The sequence below is a fragment of the Podarcis tiliguerta genome (assembly GCF_965153285.1).
Source record: "Podarcis tiliguerta genome assembly, chromosome: 16".
NCBI lineage: Eukaryota > Metazoa > Chordata > Lepidosauria > Squamata > Lacertidae > Podarcis > Podarcis tiliguerta.
In genome coordinates this window covers 25,942,015-25,965,417 of record NC_139549.1, presented here as the reverse complement: position 1 = coordinate 25,965,417, position 23,403 = coordinate 25,942,015, and the positions used below count along the sequence as shown (strand labels likewise).

The 23,403-nt window shown below is 46.4% G+C and overlaps 2 protein-coding genes across 7 annotated transcripts in view; both read left to right on the top strand.

Moving 5' to 3' along the window:
* The window catches only part of AIFM3 (AIF family member 3), a 49,793-nt gene extending 39,281 nt beyond the window's left edge, over positions 1 to 10,512 (top strand). For 3 of the 6 annotated variants that reach the window (XM_083417716.1, XM_083417717.1, XM_083417720.1), the window contains 8 exons: positions 373 to 436; positions 1,490 to 1,566; positions 1,671 to 1,788; positions 3,272 to 3,370; positions 3,541 to 3,616; positions 5,608 to 5,712; positions 7,052 to 7,072; positions 8,119 to 10,512. In XM_083417716.1, coding sequence (XP_083273842.1) covers positions 373 to 436; positions 1,490 to 1,566; positions 1,671 to 1,788; positions 3,272 to 3,370; positions 3,541 to 3,616; positions 5,608 to 5,712; positions 7,052 to 7,072; positions 8,119 to 8,158 — 600 coding nt within the window. In that variant the 3' untranslated portion in view covers positions 8,159 to 10,512. The remainder of the gene's footprint in view (positions 1 to 372; positions 437 to 1,489; positions 1,567 to 1,670; positions 1,789 to 3,271; positions 3,371 to 3,540; positions 3,617 to 5,607; positions 5,713 to 7,051; positions 7,073 to 8,118) is intronic. The other 3 variants (XM_083417719.1, XM_083417718.1, XM_083417721.1) reach the window with 1 other exon arrangement.
* A 4,448-nt stretch (positions 10,513 to 14,960) lies between these two features.
* LOC310666702 (transmembrane protein 17B-like) lies at positions 14,961 to 22,658 on the top strand. The gene is made up of 4 exons (XM_083417970.1): positions 14,961 to 15,270; positions 18,553 to 18,656; positions 19,423 to 19,536; positions 21,837 to 22,658. Exons 1-4 carry the CDS (start codon positions 15,153 to 15,155, stop codon positions 22,155 to 22,157), a joined length of 657 nt encoding a protein of 218 aa, XP_083274096.1. The 5' UTR covers positions 14,961 to 15,152; the 3' UTR covers positions 22,158 to 22,658.
* The last annotated feature ends 745 nt before the right edge of the window (positions 22,659 to 23,403 follow it).

The following is a 23,403-nucleotide window of genomic DNA, read 5'->3' as shown; positions in this document are numbered from 1 at the left end:
CTATTCGTGCATATATATATATATTTACCATATGACTATTATTTAAGTATTATTTACCTATATACAGTGGTGCCCCGCAAGACGAATGCCTCGCAAGACGAAAACCCGCTAGACGAAAGGGTTTTCCATTTTGGAGGTGCTTCGCAAAACGAATTTGCTATGGGTTTGCTTCGCAAGACGAAAATGTCTTGCGAGTTCCTGCGATTTTTTTTCGCTCCCCACCCCCTTTTTCCATTCTTTATTTCCTGGTTTCGCAGTGTGGGGTGGACTACCCTGTGAATGAAATAAAAGGGTGTAAGATCTGGGCAAAATGGGCTGCGGCTCATCTTTCCAATTACTACCATTTCCTACTTTTCTCTCTCTCCCTTGAAGCTAAAGGAGGTTGTATTGAAAAGTGGCAAAGTCCTACGAGCCGATGTCTGCGTCATAGGCATAGGTAGGTGGCCATGCAAAACTTTACTTCTCTGGAATCTTTCATATCGGGGTATGTGTGTGTGTGTGTGTGTGTGTGTGTGCGCGTCATGGGCTGCTATGCACCCTACCTGTGGACCATCCATTGCAATGATATCTTTTGCAACAAAACACTTTTGCATTTCCCTTTCTCATTCATTGGTGGAGAATGGTCGGAGCGGGGAACACAGCGGGAAATTTTGGCGCACCTGCTGTAAATTCCTAATCAACTAGGTTGCTTATCTATTTCGTAAAATTCATATTCCGCCGGATTGTAAAATGGCGACGACAACGTCTCAAAGCGGTTTGCAAAAGGAAGAAAACGACAAAATGATCAGTAAAAACATTCAAAAAAATAAAATCAGCAATAAACTAAAAGCAGATGAAAATATACAGCAATATTCTACATGTCTGGGTAGGTTTGCCTAGATGTTTGTTTGTTTTTTAAGCAGGTGCTGAAAAGAGTACAGTCAAGATGCCTGCTTTTGGCCAAGAAGCCAAGAACTGATGTTGGAGACAGGGGGCGGTCAGACTCTGGGACTTAGGGCCAGGCCGGTGGTGCTCATGTCAGCCTGGATAGCTCAGTTAATTAGAGCATGGTGCTGATCTTGCCAATGCTGCAAGTTCGATTCCCGTTTGGGACAGCTGCATATTCCCGTGGGTTGGACTAGGTCATGGGTAGGCAAACTAAGGCCTGGGGGGCCAGATCCGGCCCAATCCCCTTCTAAATCTGGCCCACGGATGGTCTGGGAATCAGCTTGTTTTTACATGAGTAGAATGTGTGCTTTTATTTAAAATGCATCTCTGGGTTATTTGTGGGGCATAGGAATTTGTTCATTCCCACCCCAAAAAAAATATAGTCTGACCCCCCACAAGGTCTGAGGGACAGTGGACCGGCCCCCTGCTGAAAAAGTTTGCTGACCCCTGGACTAGGTGATTCAGAAAGTCCCTACCGACTCTAGAATTCTGTGATTCTATGGAGAAGTTGCTTAGGCACAGCCCTCCCACTGACAACATCCCTGTCTCCCTTTCTGGGCAGGTGCAACCCCAGCGACGGGCTTCTTGAAGCAGAGTGGCATTAATGTGGACTCCAAAGGTTTCATCGTGGTGAACAAGGTAAAACCGGGGCACGGAAGGCAGGCTGGAGCCCAGTGGGAGTGCTCTGGTATACGCAACAGATGTGCCGTCAACCCACGAGGTTCTTTCCTCCTCCCTTCCAGATGATGCAGACCAACATCCCAGGAGTTTTTGCAGCCGGTGACGCTGTTGCCTTTCCACTGGTGCTGAGGAACAACAAGAAGGTCAACATCCCTCATTGGCAGATGGCTCACATGCACGGTGGGTGATGCTCAGTTTCTTGTTTCTTCTTTTGTCATTTAAATTTTTCATTTTATAACGTATACAAAGCAGAGAGAACGTTAATTTCCGGTGGAAATTAAAAGATGAGAAATACATAGTTGTGTCATTCAATTCTACTCAGTATTGATTCAGAGCAGATTCCAACATATAGTTAGCAGAGTAAAAACTTAAACATGTTGCAAGATTCCCAAAAAATAGACCAGAGGCAATTGTATTTCATCCAGCAGAGCTTTATTGCTACTGAAGGCAAATGAGCATAATGGTCGCAAATCCAATACATTCAGGATTGGCACTGTCCATAAGAAATCCAGTTGCAGCAGACTTAACTTAAACTTACAATAACTTATAATAAGTCTAAACCTTAACACTAAGCATACTATGTACAGAACACCACACCAGAAGGAAGAGAGATAGAAAGAGAAAGTGAAACCCAGGCTCCTTCTATCCTTATTTTTATAGTCATCATAACCTTGACAGAAAGAGATAAGAGAACCAATTTAAACCAGCTGTACTCAGCTTCTCTGAAGGGATAACCCAGACATCACGAACCTTCTGCTTGTTTCTTTCACACAGAGAAGCTTCCAGAACCCTCTTTAATTAATTAGAATAGGAAATGTTAGATAGTGGGTGGACATAGCAGACGACGCAGCGATTTCTCCAAAGCAGCTCTTTATTTGTATGCTGGAACAGAACTGAACAGCAAACAGCTCAGCCGGCCTGCTTTTATAGGCTGTCAACATTGTAGCAAAAACAACCCAGGGTTTCCCCGCCTAAAGTAACTGACGTGGACCTGAGTGAAAACTATATACATGATACTCCTGGTGGCCAGGGTGAGAACTTCAATACATAACACCCCTCCCCACCGAGATAAGGCATTAGTTACAATCATAGTGGTTCCATTACATACGGCAATATTGGTTTCAGTAAAGCACATAAGCATATTAATTGACCCTATTCACGAAACAGCTTTACATGTGCAGTTTGTCCAGTGAACATAGTCTTTTAAATACGGGCTACTGGCCTTGCGGATTTCCTGGGCGGAGAGTTCAGCAGCTTCTGAGGCCACGGCCTCCTCAGTGGCTTTCTGCAGTGTGAGGTCTGGCTTGATGAGGAGACACCGTTGCAGACGGATGTCCCGGACCCCGCAGACGATTCGATCCCTCAGGGCATCGTCTAAGTCTCGGAACTCGCAGTGCATTGCAGCCTGTCGGAGGGCGCACATCAGATCAATACTTTCTGTACTAAGAAATGCAAAATGACAAGTTACACATGGGTTAAAATAGCAAAGTCCAAGACTAACAGCTGGCCTAAACCACCCCTAAAAGAGAGGGCGATTTCAGATTCCAGGAGGGTCTACACAGCTGGTTAGGGGAATCAGGGAGAGCTGGATTGCTGGGTGGCTGGTGCTGTAGATATCAACTGCATGGAGCATTGGGCAATGTGCTCTTCCTCCACATTCCAGGACGCATTGCCGCGCTGAACATGTTGGCACATGGGACCGAAATCAGCACAGTCCCTTATCTGTGGACAGCCATGTTTGGCAAGAGCATCCGCTATGCAGGTGAGTGAATGGCCCACCCAGTTCTGACGGTAAGAGTGAGGCCAAGTCTTCTTCTCTGCAAGACTTTGGAGGAAGATCTACCCCTGGCCATTGGCGGTCATTGCTAGGGCGGTTGTACAAGTTCCTCACCCTTGCAATAAATCAGTGTTATTTCTCTTTTCATTTCCCAGGCCATGGAGAGGGGTTTGATGATGTCATCATTCAGGGGGACTTGGATGAACTGAAGTTTGTGGCGTTTTACACCAAGTAAGTGCTGCTTTGTCTTTCCAAAGATGCAACTGCACCCACGTTAAGTGAGGATGGCCATTTGCAAAAGGTGCTGGCTGTGCTCCACTTAATGGCATTCTGTGCATCTGCAACACGAGTCAGCAGTGTGATGCAGCGGGGGGAAAAGCTAATGCAGTTCTGGGTTGCTCAGTTGGTAGAGCATGAGACTGTTGGTCTCAGGGTTGTGAGTTCGAGCCCCATGTTGGGTAAAAGATTCCTGCGTTGCAGGGAGTTGGACTAGATGGCCCTTGTGGCCCCTTCCAACTCTACACTTCTATGATTCCTTCTATGATTCCCAAATCTAACGTCCAGATCAAGGGAAGCAATAGTACTGTTCTGTTCTGCCCAGGTGAGACCCTAGCTGGAGTCTTGTGTCCAGTTCTGGGAACCCCCGTTTCAGAAAAATATTGACAAATTGGAGTGTGTCTTGATAAGAGTGACCAAGATGATCAAAGGGTTTGGAAACCAAGCCTTATGAGGAACGGCTGAGGGAGTTGGGTAGGTTTAGCCTGGAAAAGAGAAGACTGAGAGCTATCTTCAAATATCTGAAGGGCTGTCATATGGAGAAAGCTTGTTTTTTGCTTTTCCAGGGAGTAGGACCAATGGATTCAAATGACAAGAAAGGAGACTCCAACAGGGGTCAGCAACCTTTTTCAGCTGTGGGCCTGTCCACCATCCCTCAGACCATGTGGTGGGCCGGACTATATTTTGGAAAAAAATATGAGCAAATTCCTATGCCCCACAAATAACCCAGAGATGCGTTTTAAATAAAAGGACACATTCTACTCATGTAAAAACACGCTGATTCCCAGACCGTCCGTCGGCCAAATTGAGAAGGCGATTGGGCCTTAGTTTGCCTACCCCTGAACTGAACATTAGGAACAAAGGTGGCAGCTTGCCTCCCACATGGGGGGGGGGGGGGTGGATCACATGACACGTCATGTGATGTCACGTGACACATCCACCCTAGTGGGTCGTGTGGCGGGGAGATGGAGGCGGAACCATCGCATGCTCCACCTCCCCGCCTAATGTCATGTGAGGAGAAGGGGGCGGAGCTCAGAGCTTAGCTTTGCCGCTGGGCCTCCTTCTCCCCATGGCATATGGGGGGTGGCATCACGGGGGGTGGGACATACGGAGGGCAATCTTCACCCTCGCTCATCCCAGCCCCCTCCTGGCTCCCAGGTGGAGGCTGGGGTGCACAGAGGGCACCAAACGGTGACAGAGGATGTCAGCCCCCTCAGTATTGGGGGGGCTGGGTTCCCTGATTCAAAATATTGAGGGGGCTAGAGCCCCTAGCGCCCCCTATACCTCACACTGGCAATCAGGAAAACCTTTCTGATGGTAAGAACTGTTCAGCAGTGGAATGGACTCCCTCAGAAGGCTCTCCTTCATTGGAGATTTTTTTTGTATTTTTATTAAAGATTTTCTTGATTTACAGAAGTACGTGTAATGTCTCTCTCTTGTATTTTTTCCATGTAACATTTTTACAAATCAGTTTCATTTGTTGAGACATTAGGAAGAAAAGGGGGAGAGGGGTGGAAGATGGGTGGGGGTGGGGTCGGGTGGCAATGTTTCTATACATTAAGATGTATGCAGGGTTTGGTGTCAGCGTTGCTTGTGCAGGTTCTGTGCTATTCACTTGTATTCCTTTGGTGGTGAGAGAGGTTGGGGTTGGCCTAGGGTGTGGTTGTTCATTTGTGGCTGGCTGTGTTTTCATGTGTGAGTGGGGTGGGTGGATGTTTTGGATCAGGTTAGCCATATTGATTTGTATGCTGTTGGTGGATTGTTGTCATTGTCTTGTCGGGCTGTGTATGTGATAAAGGGGAGCCATACCGGGGTGAAGGCGTCTTCTTCTGTTTGTCCCCCTTCATTGGAGATTTTAAGGAGAGTCTGGGTGGCCATCTGTCAGGGATTCTATGATCTCAACCTCTCCTCCGCCAGCCTTCAAATCCTCGGATCTTTCGTTGCAGGAATGAAGAGGTGCTTGCCGTGGCAAGCATGAACTATGACCCTCTGGTCTCCAAGGTTGCAGATGTCATGGGAGCCGGCAGGGCCATCCGGAAAAGAGATGTGGAGTAAGTTGCAACTGCCGGTTTGAGACCGACCTTTCCCTCAAAGCACCCACTGGTTGGTTTCCTTTCTTTCCTCATTGCAAAGTTGATTGACAGCCCAAAAAGTAAAAGGGGGTTTCAACTGCTGATCCACCCCCAAGTTTTAAAGGGCATCAATCTGGTCTGGGCTGTCTGTGTCCCACAACTGCTCCACAAACAGAGCATAATGTGGGGTACAGATCTGGTGGATCTTGTCATTCATTTTAAACGCAAGGTTCTAGTCCTCAAGCTTGTGAGTATCAGACGAAAAGTTTACCTGCCGCTTCTTTGTTTTTCTTTTCTGGCAGAGCTCTCGTCCATTTCCCACTTGTGAGGCAGGTGAATCCCTCCCCCCCCAAGGAAATGGATGTAGTGATATTGGGTAGGGGGAGCTCACTTCCTTGATCAGCATTGGGCCAGCACTGAGTGAAAAATCAGGAGCTAGGTTGGCTGATTTTCCAGTAGGAAGAGGTGTGAGCATCTTCCTGTCATAGCTGTCAACTTACAGATTTGAAAATAAGGGACCAGCAGCCTCGAAAATAAGGGATCAGCAGCCAAAATAAGGGATTTTAGTCAACCAGCAGCCAAACGAAGCCTCAAGTGGTGGTTCCCATAGCTCAGCAACCCAGTAAAGGGGATGCAGCAAGGAAAACCACGTCACCTCTCCGCTGGGAAGCGCTGAGCAAAGGCGAGTCCCCAGCAACGCAGCCGATTTGATTGGCACAAGGCATGCAAGCTCCACCCCCCAGTCGTTCTTAGACTCCTTATTGGGTGAGCAACACAGCCAAGCAGCACAGTTGGAGCCTCCCTCCTCCCTGGCCGGCAGGGAGGGAGGGAGAGGAGTTGCGTCCTTTGAAACCCGGGAAATTTAAGGGACATCATCAATAAGGGACAGCAGCGGGACACAGCGCTGGGATAAGGGACTTTCCCACCAAATAAGGGACGCTTGACAGCTATGCTTCCTGTGAGCAACGGTTATTGAATAAACTTTGGGGAAACACCCCCCACCAATATGTATCCTGCAAAACTTTTAAAGTGGAAGCAGAGATTATCAATATTATAAGCTCAGAATTTGGCCTATAATGTTGATAATTTCCATTTGAAAAACAAAGCCAAGTTTCTAGCCATTACGGTTGTAGAGGGAAGCCAGAGAAGTGGACTAGCTCTGTGCAGGGCTTTAAATTTTTTGGAACTGAGGAAGAATATGTAGTCCTGAGTGTGAGCTGTGAAGCCTGTCAGTCCCATTGGTAGCAAATATTGAGTCTCTTCTTCTCTCCTTTCTTACTTTCTTTTTCTTTCTCTTTCTTCACTGCTGCAATTTAAGGCTCTTCATCCGCTATGGCAAGTAGGTATATTTTAGTCAGTGTCTCTTCAGCTTGCTAGTTTGGGGGAGTTGTTCTCTTCCCCCAACCCAACTTTCGCTTTTTAATCTGTTTAAATCAGTGGTTTTCAAACTTTTGGGGGTCGCTGCTCCCTTGCTTCCACAAGCTCACCCCCAGTGCCCCCTACCATGCCCTATAAAAAGAATTATTCACAACAGCAGTTTGGATGACCCACTGAGGAAAATAATGACAGAATAAAATTCAAAATGGTAAGGATTAAGTGCATGTTCATTCAAGATTCAATTAAAACTATTTGGTTTAATTCATAAAATAGATGAATTTGATCCAATGATATATTAGTAGGAACTTTCTGGCACTAAGAGCTGTTGGACAATGAAACGGATGACATCAGAAGGTGGTGGGCTCTCTTTCACTGGAGAGGAAGTTTAAAAACACTCTGCAGCAACAGAGTGTGGATTATAGGTTGTTAAACCCTTCTGCTTATCCTGATTCATCTGCCTTAAAACTCTTGCCCCTCTCTCTACCTCTCTAGCAATGAACAGACCACACACTCTTAAGTAAGTTTAAAAGCTTTACTTACTAAATCCAAAGGTCTGATTCATGCATTGTTCCATGCAGCACCCAAGTTACTCTTGGGCACAAAATACACAATATAGTTTCAGATATGCTGTCTGAATTTGGATCAAGTTCAGACATGTCCGCCCTGGTCCATGGCTGGAAGAGAAGTGAGAGAAAGGAAGAGAAAACAGCTTTACTTCCTCCCTCATGGAGGAGAGGGGTCATGACCTAGCTGAGTCTAGGAACAGAACTCTGTGATCTTAACCCCTTCATGCACTAACTAGCGCTCGTGTGTAGTTATGTTTGACTGCAATTTCCCACACCTTCCAACTCGACAGTTCTATTTCTATGATTCTTTGCTCTTTGTGCTTTCAGTCAGCTTCAAAAACATTGCCTTCCTCCACTCCAGGGTTTGTGCAGCTGGTTTGGGAGTTGAGGAAGTATTCCTACAATAATCCTGCTTTGTTTGTTGGTTTTGTCTTTCCTGTAGAACTGGAGACATGTCCTGGCTAACCGGAAAGGGCTCCTAACATCCCCAGAAATCACTTGGCTTCCTACAGACCCTGCTGTCACCAAGGGAAAGATGCCACACACCTTTCTCCAGTGACTTTGACAAACCTGGCACTGTTTCCATAACCATTCTCTTCCTACGCCTTCCAAGGGCCCCATTCATGCTGAGATCAACTTCTGTAGCCTCAGAGTGGCGTAAACACACCCTCTCCCTGGAGCAACCGGAAGGAAAAGGGGCCACTTAGGGGTTCATTGAGTTGCCACGGCTATCTAGGGCCAAGTCAGATAAGTGCCGTGAAGTCAGCGGAGCCGTGGGGTGGGGGAGAGGAAAATGTGGGTCACACCTGCACGCTTGCTTGGGAGCAGAGTGGAGAGCTGGTGGACCTCAAAGACTTCCCTTTCTACAGGGAGAAATCTCCACGGATTGGTGTTGGCCGCATCCCACAGTGGCTGGCTGCGCTGCTCGCCGTCCACATTCCAACCGCCCTTCCAGTCTACTCCATTGCTGCTGCGGTTCTTTTGAACCACGTCCTTGAGGCGCTTCCTGCAGGCCCGTTAAGCCGTCTTCCTTTATCCAAGCCACAAACCTCTGTGTGTGTGTGTGTGTGTGTGTGTGTGTGTGAGAGAGAGAGAGAGAGAGAGAGAGAGAGAGAGAGCAGTGATCAAAGGGAAACTAATATGGAGGATTGGCTCACCTTTCTATGTTCCCTTTGGAACAGCTTTGCCCAAGCCTGCTGTGCCAAAGATCTGTTCGTCTTTTGCATAGGGATCGGGGGTGTGTGTGTCTGATTCAGTTCATGTTTCAAGGCGAACATACCCAATTGGCACATTCTGAAAACGGCAGGTGAACCGAACCACAGCCATCTTTCAAAATTTGCCCATCTCTGAATTTTGCAATGCAGTTCTCTGGTCAAGCACGGAAATCCATAACTGTGCATAAACATACATATATATTAGAGGAAATAACACACAAGAATGCACTGTGTTGCAAAAACCAAACACACGAATCTTTGCAAAAACCGGACGCATGAAGCAAAATTGCAGAATAGAATGTTGCGTGGAAATGCTGGCAATTTTTCACAAGGACTTAAGGAACAGCAACACAACCACTTGTGGTGTGGAGATATGGTGAACTCCACTCAAGACTGGAAAATGAGGAACTGAAATGGATTCACCTGTCCTTAGTGGGATCCATGTTTCCCCCCACATTTCCTTCCCCTGCAGCAAGCCCTCTCTTGCCAAGCCTAGCTGTGCCCGCTCTCTGCCTTTCTTCTGGAATGCAGAAGAGGCACAGGAACCAGCTTCCAGATCGCTGCAACTTTTTCTTTCCTTTTGTTTTGCCTTAACCAGGTTTCTAGCCCCTAAGGATTGCCAAGATGTGCTTGAAAGAGTGCCAGAAGTCAGAGAGGTTGGAGGAGCAAGTGAGGGGAAGGGTCAGCAGCCTTGGTCACCCTCCAAATTAGTACGCCAGAATAAATTCTGCAATGCACTAATCCACGTGCTCCTCTGGCATGGTTTATTCAGACTGCAGAACTGTCTCTTCTCCTCGGCACGGGGTGTCGATTTTCTTTTTTGCAACGGGCAAAACAAACCCCTGAGTTATCACCTTGCTCATCAAGGGACAAGGGGACCTGAGGGTGATGGAGGCAGGCTCCACCTCTCCTAATAATCCAGCCCATCAAACCCTAGAATTGTAGAGCTGGAAGAGAACTTAGCCCAGCTCCCTGGAATTTCCTAATTCAGGGCAATCAGCTGTATTTTCTAGGAACCAGCAGCCACCATTTCCTGGCAACTCAGGGGCGGTGGAGGAGAACGTCACAACAGAAATGAGAGGGCCGTCATGGGTGTCAACACTAAAGTGGAAACACTTTGAAACCTGAAACTCCAGCTTCTCTTCGTGTGGCTGGAACATGCTAAATTTCTCTCCCCAAGCACCAGTCCCCTGGTGTAGTTGCAGCCGAAGCTCCTCCTCTAACAGGACTAGCCCCTTGCCAGACTTTGATGTTCCTCGCCACTAACAGGGTTGCCAATCATAGGCCTGCCATCTTCCACCTTCCTGACAGAGGCCTGGGGGTGCTTTAGAAATGCTTGCAGGCAGAAATTCTGCCATTGTGATGGGGTTTTTTTTGTTTTGTTTTTGGCGCTGTGGGGCTGGAGGAACAGGAAGCACCTGTTGAGTTCATGCGGGTGTTTTCTGAAGGGTGAAAAGAAATGCTGACTGGATTTTGCCCGCCCTGTGTTTCAACTGCCCACATTTGCTTGCGTTTCATTCGCTTTGCCACAGGATGTCATGCAAAATAAATTAGCCATCTCATGTTTTGCCCTCTTCCCCCACCCTCCTAGGTTATTAATAAACTCATGTGTTAAACCACAAGGCTTGTGTGATAACTGCTCTGGATTGTGTGTGGATGCTTCGGCCAAAAATAGCCCCCTCCTAGGGTTGCTAATGTATTTTTTTGCTCTATAAGACGCACCAGACCACAAGACGCACCTAGTTTTTGGAGGAGGAAAACAAGAAAAAAAATATTTTGAATCTCAGAAGCCAGAACAGCAAGAGGGATTGCTGCGCAGTGAAAGCAGCAATCCCTCTTGCTGTTCTAGCTTCTGGGACAGCCGCGCAGCCTGCATCCGCTCCATAAGACGCACACACATTTCCCCTTACTTTTTAGGAGGGAAAAGTGACTCTTATAGAGCAAAAAATACGGTACCTTTCTTTTTACTTGTCCTGTTCTTCTGCCTTTAAATTCTGCCTGATTTAACCAGGGCAAATGTCTTTCCCTGTTATTTAATGCTGGGGGGGCAGGGAAAAGCTTTCTGAATTATTTCCTATAGGGAGAGTGTGGGTCCCCCCCCTTCAGTTTGCTTTTTGATGTGAACATATATCTCACATCCCAAAACACTTTATGAAATGACACACAGATCTTCTTCCAACGTTGCACCTCTCTGAATTTTTTGCAATGCAGTTCTCTGTGGGGAAATGCCTTTTGGTTTTTTTTAAAGGAAATGGCTGTGCTGTTTTTATTACCAGTATTTTAAAATATTGCTTTAATTCTATTAGAGTTTATTTCCATTTTTAATGATCATCTTTGATATGTTTTTAGCATTTTGTATTTTATCTGTGTTCTTTTAATTTGTGTAAGCTGCCTGGAGTCCTCAGCTGGGAAAAAGGCTGGGTATAAATAAAAATAATAATGGTGATGGTGATGATAACCCATAAATGTTCACAAATATGCATGTACTAGGGGGAAGCATGCCACAAGTTGCATACGTCAGTGAAACCAACAATACAAAAATGCATTATATCAGAGAAAAAAGCTTGCAAAGAAGTATTTATTAGAAGAAAATGTGCAGTAACGTGCTGATGAATTTTCTTGAGAACTTTATTTTTCCCTTTAGCAAAAAAGTTGAAACCGAATGCAGAAATGTGGTGAACTGAATGCAAGACTGGGAAACTGAGAAAAATCTGAAACGGAGAGAATCGCCTATCCCTACTGGGTTGATCCAGTACAATTAAGAAAGTAAGAAGAGCCCTGCTGGATCAGGTCCATGGCCTATCTGGTCCAGCATTCCGTTCTCACTTTGGCCAGTCTGATATCTGTGAAAAACTGGCAAGCAAAATTTGAGTCCTCCTGTGGTTTCCAGCAGCTGGAAGTCAGAAGCATTGCTGCCCCAACTGTGGAGGCAGAGCAAAGCCATCATGTTTAGTAACCACTGATAGCCTTATACTTGAAAGAATTTGTCTCATCCTCTTTTAAAGTCACCCAAGCGGGTGGCTGTCGCTGTCTACTGTGGGAAGCGAGTTCCTCAGTTTAACTCTGTCCCACATGTAGGACTTTCTTCCTTTCAGATAAACAGCTATCTGACTTTTAGAAGACACCTGAAGGCAGCCCTGTTTAGGGAATTTTTTAGCCTTTGAAGTTTTATTGTGTTTTTAGTATTCTGTTGGAAGCCAGCCATATGGGCAGGGTATATTATACACAGCCACCTTCAGATGTTTTCGGAAAGTCATGCAAATTGGTTATCTGCTGGGAAGGGATTCCACAAGGTGGGTGCCACTACCGAGAAGGCCCTCTGCCTGGTTCCTGTAACTTCACAACTTGCAGAGGGAACCGCCAGAAGGCCCTCGGAGCTGGACCCCAGTGTTTGGGCTGAATGGTGGAGATGGAGACTCCTTCAGGTTTACGGGACTGAAGCCATTTAGGGCAGCCTTTCTCAACCTGTGGGTCCCCAGATGTTGTTGAACTACAACTCCCATCACCCCTAGCTAGCAAGGACAGAGCTCAGGGATGATGGGAGTTGTAGTCCAACAACATCTGGGCACCCACAGGTTGAGAACCCGCTGATTTAGGGCTTTATAGGTCAGCACCAACACTTTGAATTGTGCTCAGAAACATACTGGGACCCAATGTAGATCTTTCAGGACCGGTGTTATGTGGTCTCGGTGGCCACTCCCAGTCACCAGTCTGGCGCCTGCATTCTGGATTAGGTGTAGTTTCTGAGTCATCTTCAAAGTTAGCCCCATATATGGCACATTGGTGTAGTCCCAATGGGAGATAACCAGAGCATATGCCTTTCCTTCTGGATCCTTGTTAAAATCTGGGATCTGCCCTTTACCAGCAGCTGGAACATGCTGATGTGAGCAGATTGGCTGTGTTTATCTCTGCGCTGTGAAAATCTTCGTGGGCTCATCGCTGCAGATCTAGCTGTTCTTAAAGACTTAAGAGCAGAGCAGGCTTTCTGGGTGTTGAGATCCACAATTTCATCACAAGAGGTTTACAGCTGGGCTGGGCAGACTTCTGGGTCCCAGAATCCACTTGTTTTTGGTTATGCTAGCATCCTGGAATCTATCAACTGGAGTCATATTCAAGGCAAGCAGTTTGGAGGGAGGATGTCAGCATACTGGCAGAACGGAGGAATGGGGTGCCTCTGAGCATGCACTGAGCACAGGAATTTGTTGTCAGTTCCAAAACTGGGTTCAGAGTCCTATCACTCAAAAAGACATTCCTGGTTTCAAGCATTCTTCATCTCAGCAGCCTGATTTAGGAGAAGAAAAAAGTCTTTTTGGGAGGGTCAAGTTTATTGTTGAAAAGTTATTATTGCACATCCACCCAAGATAGACCAGTAGGTCAGTAGATCCCAATCTACTTCTGTCATGGCCTTGTTTTACACATTGCAGAAGGTCCCTGCTCTGAGGCGCTGGCACACTAAAATTTAAAGCAGAAGATCACCTTAAACTACAATTACCAACAACCCCAGCCAGCCCTACCCAGGAAAGAACTGCACTAGGTACCAATTACCTGCCAGGCTAAGGTGTTGTATTCTGGTTTATAAAGGCCTGTACAGCTCAGGGCGATGGTGACAGCAGCCATGAAATTAAGAGACGCCTGCTGCTTGGGAGGAAAGCAATGACAAACCTAGACAGCATTTTAAAAAGTAGAGACATCACCTTGCCAACAAAGGTCCGTATAGTAAAAGCTATGGTTTTCCCAGTAGTGATGTATGGAAGTGAGAGCTGGACCATAAAGAAGGCTGATCGCCAAAGAATTGACGCTTTTGAATTATGGTGCTGGAGGAGACTCTTGAGAGTCCCATGGACTGCAAGAAGATCAAACGCATCCATTCTTAAGGAAATCAGCCCTGAGTGCTCACTGGAAGGACAGATCCTGAAGCTGAGGCTCCAATACTTTGGCCACCTCATGAGAAGAGAAGACTCCCTGGAAAAGACCCTGATGCTGGGAAAGATGGAGGGCACAAGGAGAAGGGGACGGCAGAGGACGAGATGGTTAGACAGTGTTCTCGAAGCTACAAACATGAGTCTGACCAAACTGCGGGTGGCAGTGGAAGACAGGAGTGCCTGGTGTGTTCTGGTCCATGGGGTCACGAAGAGTCGGACACGACTGAACGACTAAACAACAACAACACAGCTCAGGGCCAAGATACCTGAAATATCACCTCAGCCCTTATATACCCAGCTGATCGCTGCTCTGCGGGTGAGGGGCTCCTGCTGACAACATCTTATCAGGAGGTTTTCTCCTCATTGAAACAGGGCTTTTAGTGTGGTGGCACCAACCCTTTGAAATTCCCTTCCAATAAATATTAGGCCTCCTTTGTCTTCTCAGTGCCAGCTTGAAAGCATTCCTCTTCCAACAAGGCTTTTCAGTCGAGATCTCTCCCCTGTTAGCATCTGTGGTGGAGTTTTTAGATGTTTTAATTACTTTGTGTGCTTAAACCTGGGCTCCTTTGGGAGGAAGGTCGAGGAAATAAACAACTACAGTCATACCTCAGGTTACAGATGCTTCAGGTTACAGACACTTCAGGTTACAGACTCCTCAAACCCTGAAATAGTACCTCGGGTTAAGAACTTTGCTTCAGGATGAGAACAGAAATTGCACAACCCCGGCGCAGCGGCAGTGGGAGGCCCCATTAGCTAAAGTGGTACCTCAGGTTAAGAACAGTTTCAGGTTAAGAATGGACCTCCAGAACGAATTAAGTTCTTAACCCGAGGTACCACTGTATCTGACTTTTAGAAGACACCTGAAGGCAGCCCTGTTCAGGGAAGTTTTTAATGACTGATGTTTTAATGTATTTTTAAAGTTTTGTTGGAAGCCCAGCCTGGTGGGCGGGGTATAAGTAATAAATTGTTGTTGTTACTGTTATTGTTATTATTAAATAAATAACAGCCCGGGAGACTTTTGCATCCCTTGCTAAGACCCATAGGCAGAAAGTGCTCATAAAGGCATAGGAGCAGCGAAAAGTTGGCAACATCTCTCCAAAATGCACTAGAAAAGGGGCAAAGAAAGATGTGATAACCTTACCCAGGAAACTTTTGGGTTTTTCCCCCTCACAGCACAGCCGGATTAACCTCCTCCAGCCATATGTCTGAGTGACAGCTGTGCTGCCCGGTCTCTTAATGCAATTAGCAGATCTTCTTTCCCAGCGCTGCCTGATTCAGGTCAAGAGCAGCAGGGTGGGTGGGGGAACAGAGGGCGACCCCCCACACACACATTGGGGGCGATGGCCCTGCAGACTCCGCTGCCTCCCAACCTGCGGAGGGGGCTGACAACTTTCAGTGGGTCCCTCTTCATCAACAACAAGACTGGTGACTGCGGCCTGGCACAGAGCTACCACCCAGGTATGATGAGATTTGAGGAGTGGGCTTTAGTAAGATCTGGGGAAGCTTTTAACCATGGGTAGGCAAACTAAGGCCCGGGGGCCGGATGCGGCCCAATCGCCTCAATCTGGCCCGCAGATGGTCCGGGAATCAGCGTGTTTTTACATGAGTAGAATGTGTCCTTTTATTTAAAATGCATCTCTGGGTTATTTGTGGGGCCTGCCTGGTGTTTTCACATGAGTAGAATGTATGCTTTTATTTAAAATGCATTTCTGGGTTATTTGTGGGGCATAGGAATTCATACATTTTTTTCTTCTTCTTCAAAATATAGTCCGGCCCATAGCAGTCAACTTTCAGATTTGAAAATAAGGGACCAGCAGCCTCGAAAATAAGGGATCAGCAGCCTCACCTGTCCCGGGAAAAGTCCAAGGGCTATCTAACAATCCGGGATAGCAGTGGGAAGCAGCGGGAAATGGCGCTGGAATAAGGGAATTTCCCGCAAAAAAAAGGGAAGGTTGACAGCTATGGTCCGGCCCCCCACAAGGTCGGAGGGACAGTGGACTCGCCCCCTGCTGAAAAAGTTTGCTGGCCCCTGCTTAACATTCAACTGGGGCAAACAAGGATTCCGACGCCAGCCCTTCCCAAGGGGGTGGTCTCCATGGCTGTAAATCAGTGGTAGAGCATCTATTTACAATTTTATAGAATCATAGAATCATAGAGTTGGAAGAGACCACAAGGGCCATCGAGTCCAACCCCCTGCCAAGCAGGAAACACCATCAGAGCACTCCTGACATATGGTTGTCAAGCCTCTGCTTAAAGACCTCCAAAGAAGGAGACTCCACCACACTCCTTGGCAGCAAATTCCTCTGTCGAACAGCTCTTACTGTCAGGAAGTTCTTCCTAATGTTTAGGTGGAATCTTCTTTCTTGTAGTTTGGATCCATTGCTCCGTGTCCGCTTCTCTGGAGCAGGAGAAAACAACCTTTCTCCCTCCTCTATGTGACATCCTTTTATATATTTGAACATGGCTATCATATCACCCCTTAACCTCCTCTTCTCCAGGCTAAACATGCCCAGCTCCCTTAGCTGTTCCTCATAAGGCATCGTTTCCAGGCCTTTGACCATTTTGGTTGTCCTCCTCTGGACACGTTCCAGTTTGTCAGTGTCTTTCTTGAACTGTGGTGCCCAGAACTGGACACAGTACTCCAGGTGAGGTCTGACCAGAGCAGAATACAGTGGCACTATAACTTCCCTTGATCTAGATGCTATACTCCTATTGATGCAGCCCATTCTACCATTCTACCAATGATTCTACCATTCTGTGGTTCTATAGTTTATTTGATCTGATTTAATATTTGGAATAATCAAATCATAAGAGTTGGATGGGACCACAAGGGCCATCTAATTCCACCCCCCCCCTACAATTCAGGAATCTTTTGCCCAACATGGGGCTTGAACCCACGGGCCTGAGATTAAGCATCTCATGCTCTACCGGCTGAGCTATCTCAGGAATGAGATTTCCAGCAACAAATGTTGAGCTCAAAGCAGCTCACAACAGCACTGAGAACAACAAAGACTGCAATTGCTATAACAGCAAAACGAGGCAGCATATTACGAAAGCAAAGAGCAGAAGCAAATTAAACTGTTGGGACTATGCCAAAATGGCAAAAACTGACCGGAAAGCTCAGGAACCAAGAAGACCAAAACTTTAACAAAGAATCGGGGAAATTTTTATAATTTTTCTTGGAGACTACTGTTAGCAGATGAAAACATTAGCAGGATTGCAATAACACTTGTAAGGTAGCAAGTACTAGGGAGAAAATGGAGTTATATAAAGTATGGACTATTGAAAAAGATGCAGTAGAAAAGGTTTAAAAATAGGACCCACTGAAGGGAAGGTGGGAAGTTCAGAGATTTGGAGGAATCTTTAAATGTGTATGTGTATGGTTGTATTATAATTTTATATTTGTAAAATCAAATAAAAATGATTTTAAGAAAAAAAGAAGAAAAGAAAGCAAAGAGCAAAAGCAAATTCATCAAAACAATTAATATGATTTAATAAAGTGGTCGTGATTCAGTTCATTTGAATAAAATTCCTATATACCGCTTGATATACAACACTTCAAAGCGGTTTCCGAAAAGAATGAAATTACCGGTTAGAAGCAGCTGCTTAAAACATTCAAAAATAACAATAATAAGTCAACAATAAGTGACAACCCAGAGTAAAACAGAGGTCAGCATTCTACATTTCTGGGTAGGCTTGCCTAAACCAAAGTGCTTTCCCTCCCCCCCCCCCAATAATTTTTATTAAGTTTTAAACAATTATACAATTATAACACATACTGCAACAAATGTTGCACAACAAAAAAACAGCCCCAAAACAAAACAAAAACTAACAAAGGAAAAAGAAAAGAGAAAAAAGCCACATCTGAAAAACAACAACAAACAGCTAAACAACACAAACACACTTAGTTATTTAAAAATCCAACCTTATAAACACGTTACTTGACTTCCTATAGTCCCTCCCTTCTGAATTCCCTTGTATATGAATGTAACAGTTTTCCAATATCATTATTAAAACATAATATTCCAGTTATAATCAAATTTCTTCACTTTTCTTAATGTTCTATATCCTGGCGCGGCAGCAGCAGGAGGCCCCATTAGCTAAAGTGGTGCTTCAGGTTAAGAACAGTTTCAGGTTAAGAACGGACCTCCGGAACGAATTAAGTACTTAACCCGAGGCACCACTGTACAGAATATAGGGCAGCACACAAGAGTATCAGTGTGCAATGGCAGAGGGTCTGTTGTGCTTTTGTTCTTGCATGCTGAAGGCAAGCTATGATAGTGAAAATGAGTTTCAGGTTAAGTACGGACCTCTGGAACAAATTAAGTACTTAACCCGAGGTACCACTCTACTGGGAAGATGCCTTCTTGATGTCAGTCGGCAGGGTTATCACTTAAAAACCTGTAAAAGTGCTAGTTCTGCAGATCAGAGCAGTTGAGGGGGAATGCAGGGGGCAAGATGGTCTTGTAGGGAAGCTGTAATCCAAACCAAGTTGACGTTTATAAGGGTGGGATATAAATTCAACAAGTTAAAAGCTGTGCAAGACCCCCTGTTTGTTTCACAGCCATTTTGAATTGTATTAACTGCCGACCTTGTATTCAACCTTTGGGCAATCCCTTGGCAAGCTGCCTTATCCAAAGCTCTAATGACGAAAAACACAACGCCATTGGCAAACGGGTCCAGAGGAGGCTGTTTTCTCCCTGAGATGCTGCTGCTGCAAACTTTTGGCGTCTTTTCCAGACCACACGGTGCTTTCCAGTCTGCCGTTACAGATGATGCTGTACTTCAATGCCTTCTTCTCCCCGTTCTGGTGCCTGTCGGAGGGGGTCATGCTGGAACTGAAGGTAATCAGGGTCCCCCCCCCTTTCTTTGTACGTTTCCGAGCAAAATTCAAAGTGCTGGTGCTGAGCTTTAAAGCCCTAAACGGCCTCGGTCCAGTATATCTGAAGGAGCGTCTCCACCCCCATCATTCTGCCCGGACACTGAGGACCAGCGCCGAGGGCCTTCTGGCGGTCCCCTCACTGTGAGAAGCCAAGTTACAGGGAACCAGGCAGAGGGCCTTCTCGGTGGTGGCACCCGCCCTGTGGAATGCCCTCCTACCAGATGTCAAAGAGAACAACAACTACCAGACTTTTAGATGACATTTGAAGGCAGCCCTGTTTAGGGAAGCTTTTGATGTTTGATGCATTACTGTGTTTTAATATTGTGTTGGAAGGCGCCCATAGTGGCTGGGGAAACCCAGCCAGATGGGCGGGGTATAAATAAATTATTATTATTATTGTTGTTGTTGTTGTTGTAAACCGGAGCTGTAGTTCAGTGGAAAAACATCTGCCCTACATGTGGAAGGAGGAGACCCCAGATTCAATTCCTGGCATCTCCAGGTGGGGAGGGACAGACCAGCCTGAAACCCCAAAGCTGTTGCGATAAAGTCTTTTTTTTTTTGGGGGGGGGGTCATCTGCTGAAGATTCTTTAGCTGTGATTCCCTGCATTGCAGGGGGTTGGGCTAGATGACCCTAGGGTCCCCTTCCTACGCTACAATCCCATTTTTCTAAGTTAGAGGAAGCACGATAGTCCTTTTCTAGTTCTCTCTCTTTCTACCCTCCTTCCAGTATAGCCTACTGCCCGCTTACTATCAGTTCCTGCTGGTCAGTGCATACCTGATGATCATCTCAGCCGAAGGCCTGCGGCTCTACCTGGGGTTTATCGGAAATCTGCAGGAGAAGGTAGGGCCTCAAGGCAGGGAGGACGAACCTTAGGGCTGAGAGCCAGTGTGGTGTAGTGGTTAAGAGCAGTAGTCTCGTAATCTGGGGAACCGGGTTCGCGTCTCCGCTCCTCCACATGCAGCTGCTGGGTGACCTTGGGCCAGTCACACTTGTTTGAAGTCTCTCAGCCCCACTCACCTCACAGAGTGTTTGTTGTGGGGGAGGAAGGGAAAGGAGAATGTTAGCCGCTTTGAGACTCCTTAAAGGGAGTGAAAGGCAGGATATCAAATCCAAACTCTTCTTCTTCTTCATACCTCTTTGCCTGGCCCCCAGGATTTTCTCCAGGCCACTCCCCTCTCTTCTTCGCACCCTCCTTCTTCTTTTTTTAAAAAAGGTTTTTTTATTAATAATTTCAACATATCAAAAGATCAAAACATATCATATTCATTATTTCCCCCCTTTCTGCCCCCACCTCTCCATCAAGCCCCCCCGCCTCCCCCCCAGACTTCCCTCACCTCCTCTCTCTGATTTTCCAACACATATTATTCTCTGCATACTGTGAAATTGTAGAAATCTTATATTATCTATCTGCTATGTTAGCAATCAATAAATGTGTGTATGTTTGTTCAAAACCTGCCAAGGAGTCCAATTCATTTTGTTGTCTTTTTAAGTGATTTGTAAAAAGTTCCCATTCTTCTTTGAAGTCACAATTGTCCTTATCTCACAGTTTATATGTTAGTTTAGCCAGCTCTGCATAGTTCATCACTCTTGTCCCTGTTCCTTTCTTCGCACCCTCCTTCAATGTGTTTTGCGCTGCCAGTCAGTGTAGACCATTACACAAAACAAAAGAAATGCCGTGAAAATCCCCGAAACGAGAGGTAATCGACTATAGAATTGAATAACAAAAATCAAAAAATTTAAGGAAAAATTAACCTAGAATTAAACCAAGACTTAACGAGATGCCGGCTACAAAACTCTTTTCACTGAACTAATCAGTTTTCCTCAGAAGGAAATAAAGAATTTTAAACCTTAAATGATTTTAAGCGATATCAAACTCAAGGGCCGGGCTGAGATGCGTCCTTGAGTTTACAAAAAAGGTATAAAAACCTCAATGACAAGTTTTAAACATAGCCCTATTTAAGAGAACATTATAAACCTTAAATGGTTTTCAGTGATTTCCAGCAAACTCAAGAGCAGGGCTGAAACGCATCCCTGAGTTTACAAAAAAGGTTTTAAGAAAAACTTACAAAGGAATATGAGATAAGCTGTTTAAGTTTCAAACAAACTCAAAAACAGGGCTGTAAGCGCTCCTGACTGCTGATGTTAAAGACTGATACAAAGTGTTTCCAATCACAGGTTTTTATACAGTGGTACCTCAGGTTAAGTACTTAATTTGTTCCGGAGGTCCGTACTTAACCTGAAACTGTTCTTAACCTGAAGCACCACTTTAGCTAATGGGGCCTCCTGCTGCTGCCGCACCGCCGGAGCACGATTTCTGTTCTTATCCTGAAGCAAAGTTCTTAACCTGAAGCACTATTTCTGGGTTAGCGGAGTCTCTAACCTGAAGCGTATGTAACCTGAGGTTCCACTGTACTGTAAGGTGAAGGAATTTTTAAAGGGACAGAACATCTAGTTCAAACAAAGGGCGGGTTTGATAAAGTTTGCAAAGAATAACAAGAATAATATTAAATAGAGTTGTAAGAAATTATAAGAAGGAACTGAAGTCAATATACCGTATTTTTCGCTCTATAGGACACAGTTTTTCCCCTCCAAAAATTGAGAGGAAATGTGTGTGCGTTGTATGGAGCGAATGCAGGCTCCTTGGCTTCAGCGATAGCAATGCTAAGCCTCCGAAGGTCAAAGGGAGCACTCCCTCTGTGCTCCAAAGGCTTTGCGTTGCTTTCACTGAAGCCTGGAGAGCGAGAGGCATCGGTGCTAAATGCCGACCCATTTAGCCTCCCGCAGCCTCTCCTGGCAGGGAGAGGTTGCGTGGGGCTAAAGAGGAAGCCAAAACAGCCAGCGGGATCCATCCCGCTGGCTGCCTTGGCTTGTTCCATAGCCGCGCGCAACCCCTCCGGCAGGGAGAGGTTGCACGCAGCCTGTACGCTGCTCTTTGGGGCTGGGGGGGAAATAAGATTTTCTTCTTGATTTCCCCCCCCTAAAAACTAGGTGCGCCCTATGGTCCGGTGTGCCCTATGGTGCGAAAAATACGGTAAGAATTGAGACATCTGGAGGGCTGAGGTTGAGGAAGTCTGGTGTAGCCAATACTGAGCTGGATGGATGGGTAAAAGGCAGCTTATTCTGTTCCTTTGCTCCCGCAGGTCCCGGAACTGGCCGGCTTTGTCCTTCTCTCCTTCCTGATTGAGACGCCCGTCCTGCTGTTCATCCTGACCGATGAACACATCATCCGCCTGCCGCTGGAGACGGCCGTCCACCTGGTCCTCCTCTTCTTCCTTGCCTCCGAGATCACGGCGGCTGTCTTTGCTCTCAATGGGATGACCAGGCAGCTAGCCAGGCAGTTCTACCTGAAGCAATTCGAGGAGGGGCCCGGCGGGCTGGGCCCGGGTGCGAGGGGCAGCCAGCAGGGGGCTCGGCTGTCCGTCAGCCCTGACTCCGCCCTGCTTTCTGCACAGGGGCGCTAAATGAGCAATGGGCGGGGGGTGTCTTCCCTTTGAGGCGGTGGTCCTCACTGAGGGCCAGTGTGCTGTTGTCGAGTAATATCTGAGAGACCAGAGTTCAAATCCTCACTCGGCCATACGAAACTCACTGGGAGACCCCGGGCGAGGCACTATCTCTCAGGCCAAGCTGAGAGCCTCACAGGGTTGTTGTAGGGACTGAACTGAGAAGGGGGAGGGCTGTGTATGCTGCCTGGAGCTCCTTGGAGGAAAAGGTGAGATATAAATGGAATAATTATGTTATGTACTGAGTTGAATAGGATCCAAAATGCAGCAGCCTGATTGGTCCTAGAACAATAGGATTCAGAATGCAGCAGCCTGATTGGTCCTAGAACAATAGGATCCAGAATGCAGCAGTCTGATTGGTCCGCAGGAGCCACCCAATCCAGCTCCAGGTGGAAGTGAATCTGCAACCTGATTGGCCTACAGGAGAATCCCAGAATTAGCCAATCACATGGGGCCCATTGTGTAAATACAGTGGTGCCTCGCAAGACAAAAAGAATCTGTTCCGTGAGTCTCTTCGTCTAGTGGTTTTTTCGTCTTCCGAAGCAAGCCCATTAGCGGTTTAGCGCTATTAGCGGTTTAGCGGCTATTAGCGGCTATTAAAGGCTTAAGGGATTAGCGGATAAGCTGCTAAAAGGCTATTAGCAGCTTAGTGCCTTAGAAAAAGGGGGTGGGGAGCGGAAAAAAACCCCCAGGAATTGCAAGACATTTTCGTCTTGCAAAGCAAGCCCATAGAGAAATTCGTCCTGCGAAGCACCTCCAAAACGGAAAACCCTTTCGTCTAGCGGGTTTTCTGTCTTGCGAGGCATTCATCTTGCGGGGCACCACTGTAATGTATATCAAGCAGACATTTTGGGGGAACTGGCATTCCTCACTACTATGAGCTGAATAAAGAGCATGAAATCCACACTCGACTCCGAGTATGTTTCAAATTAAATAAGAAATAAATATGCAGGCAAACCCTAAAGATGTGGAACTCCCTCCTTACAGAGCTGCGTCAGGCATCATCATTGAATCATAGAATCATAGAGTTGGAAGAGACCACAAGGGCCATCGAGTCCAACCCCCTGCCAAGCAGGAAACACCATCAGAGCACTCCTGACATATGGTTGTCAAGCCTCTGCTTAAAGACCTCCAAAGAAGGAGACTCCACCACACTCCTTGGCAGCAAATTCCACTGTCGAACAGCTCTTACTGTCAGGAAGTTCTT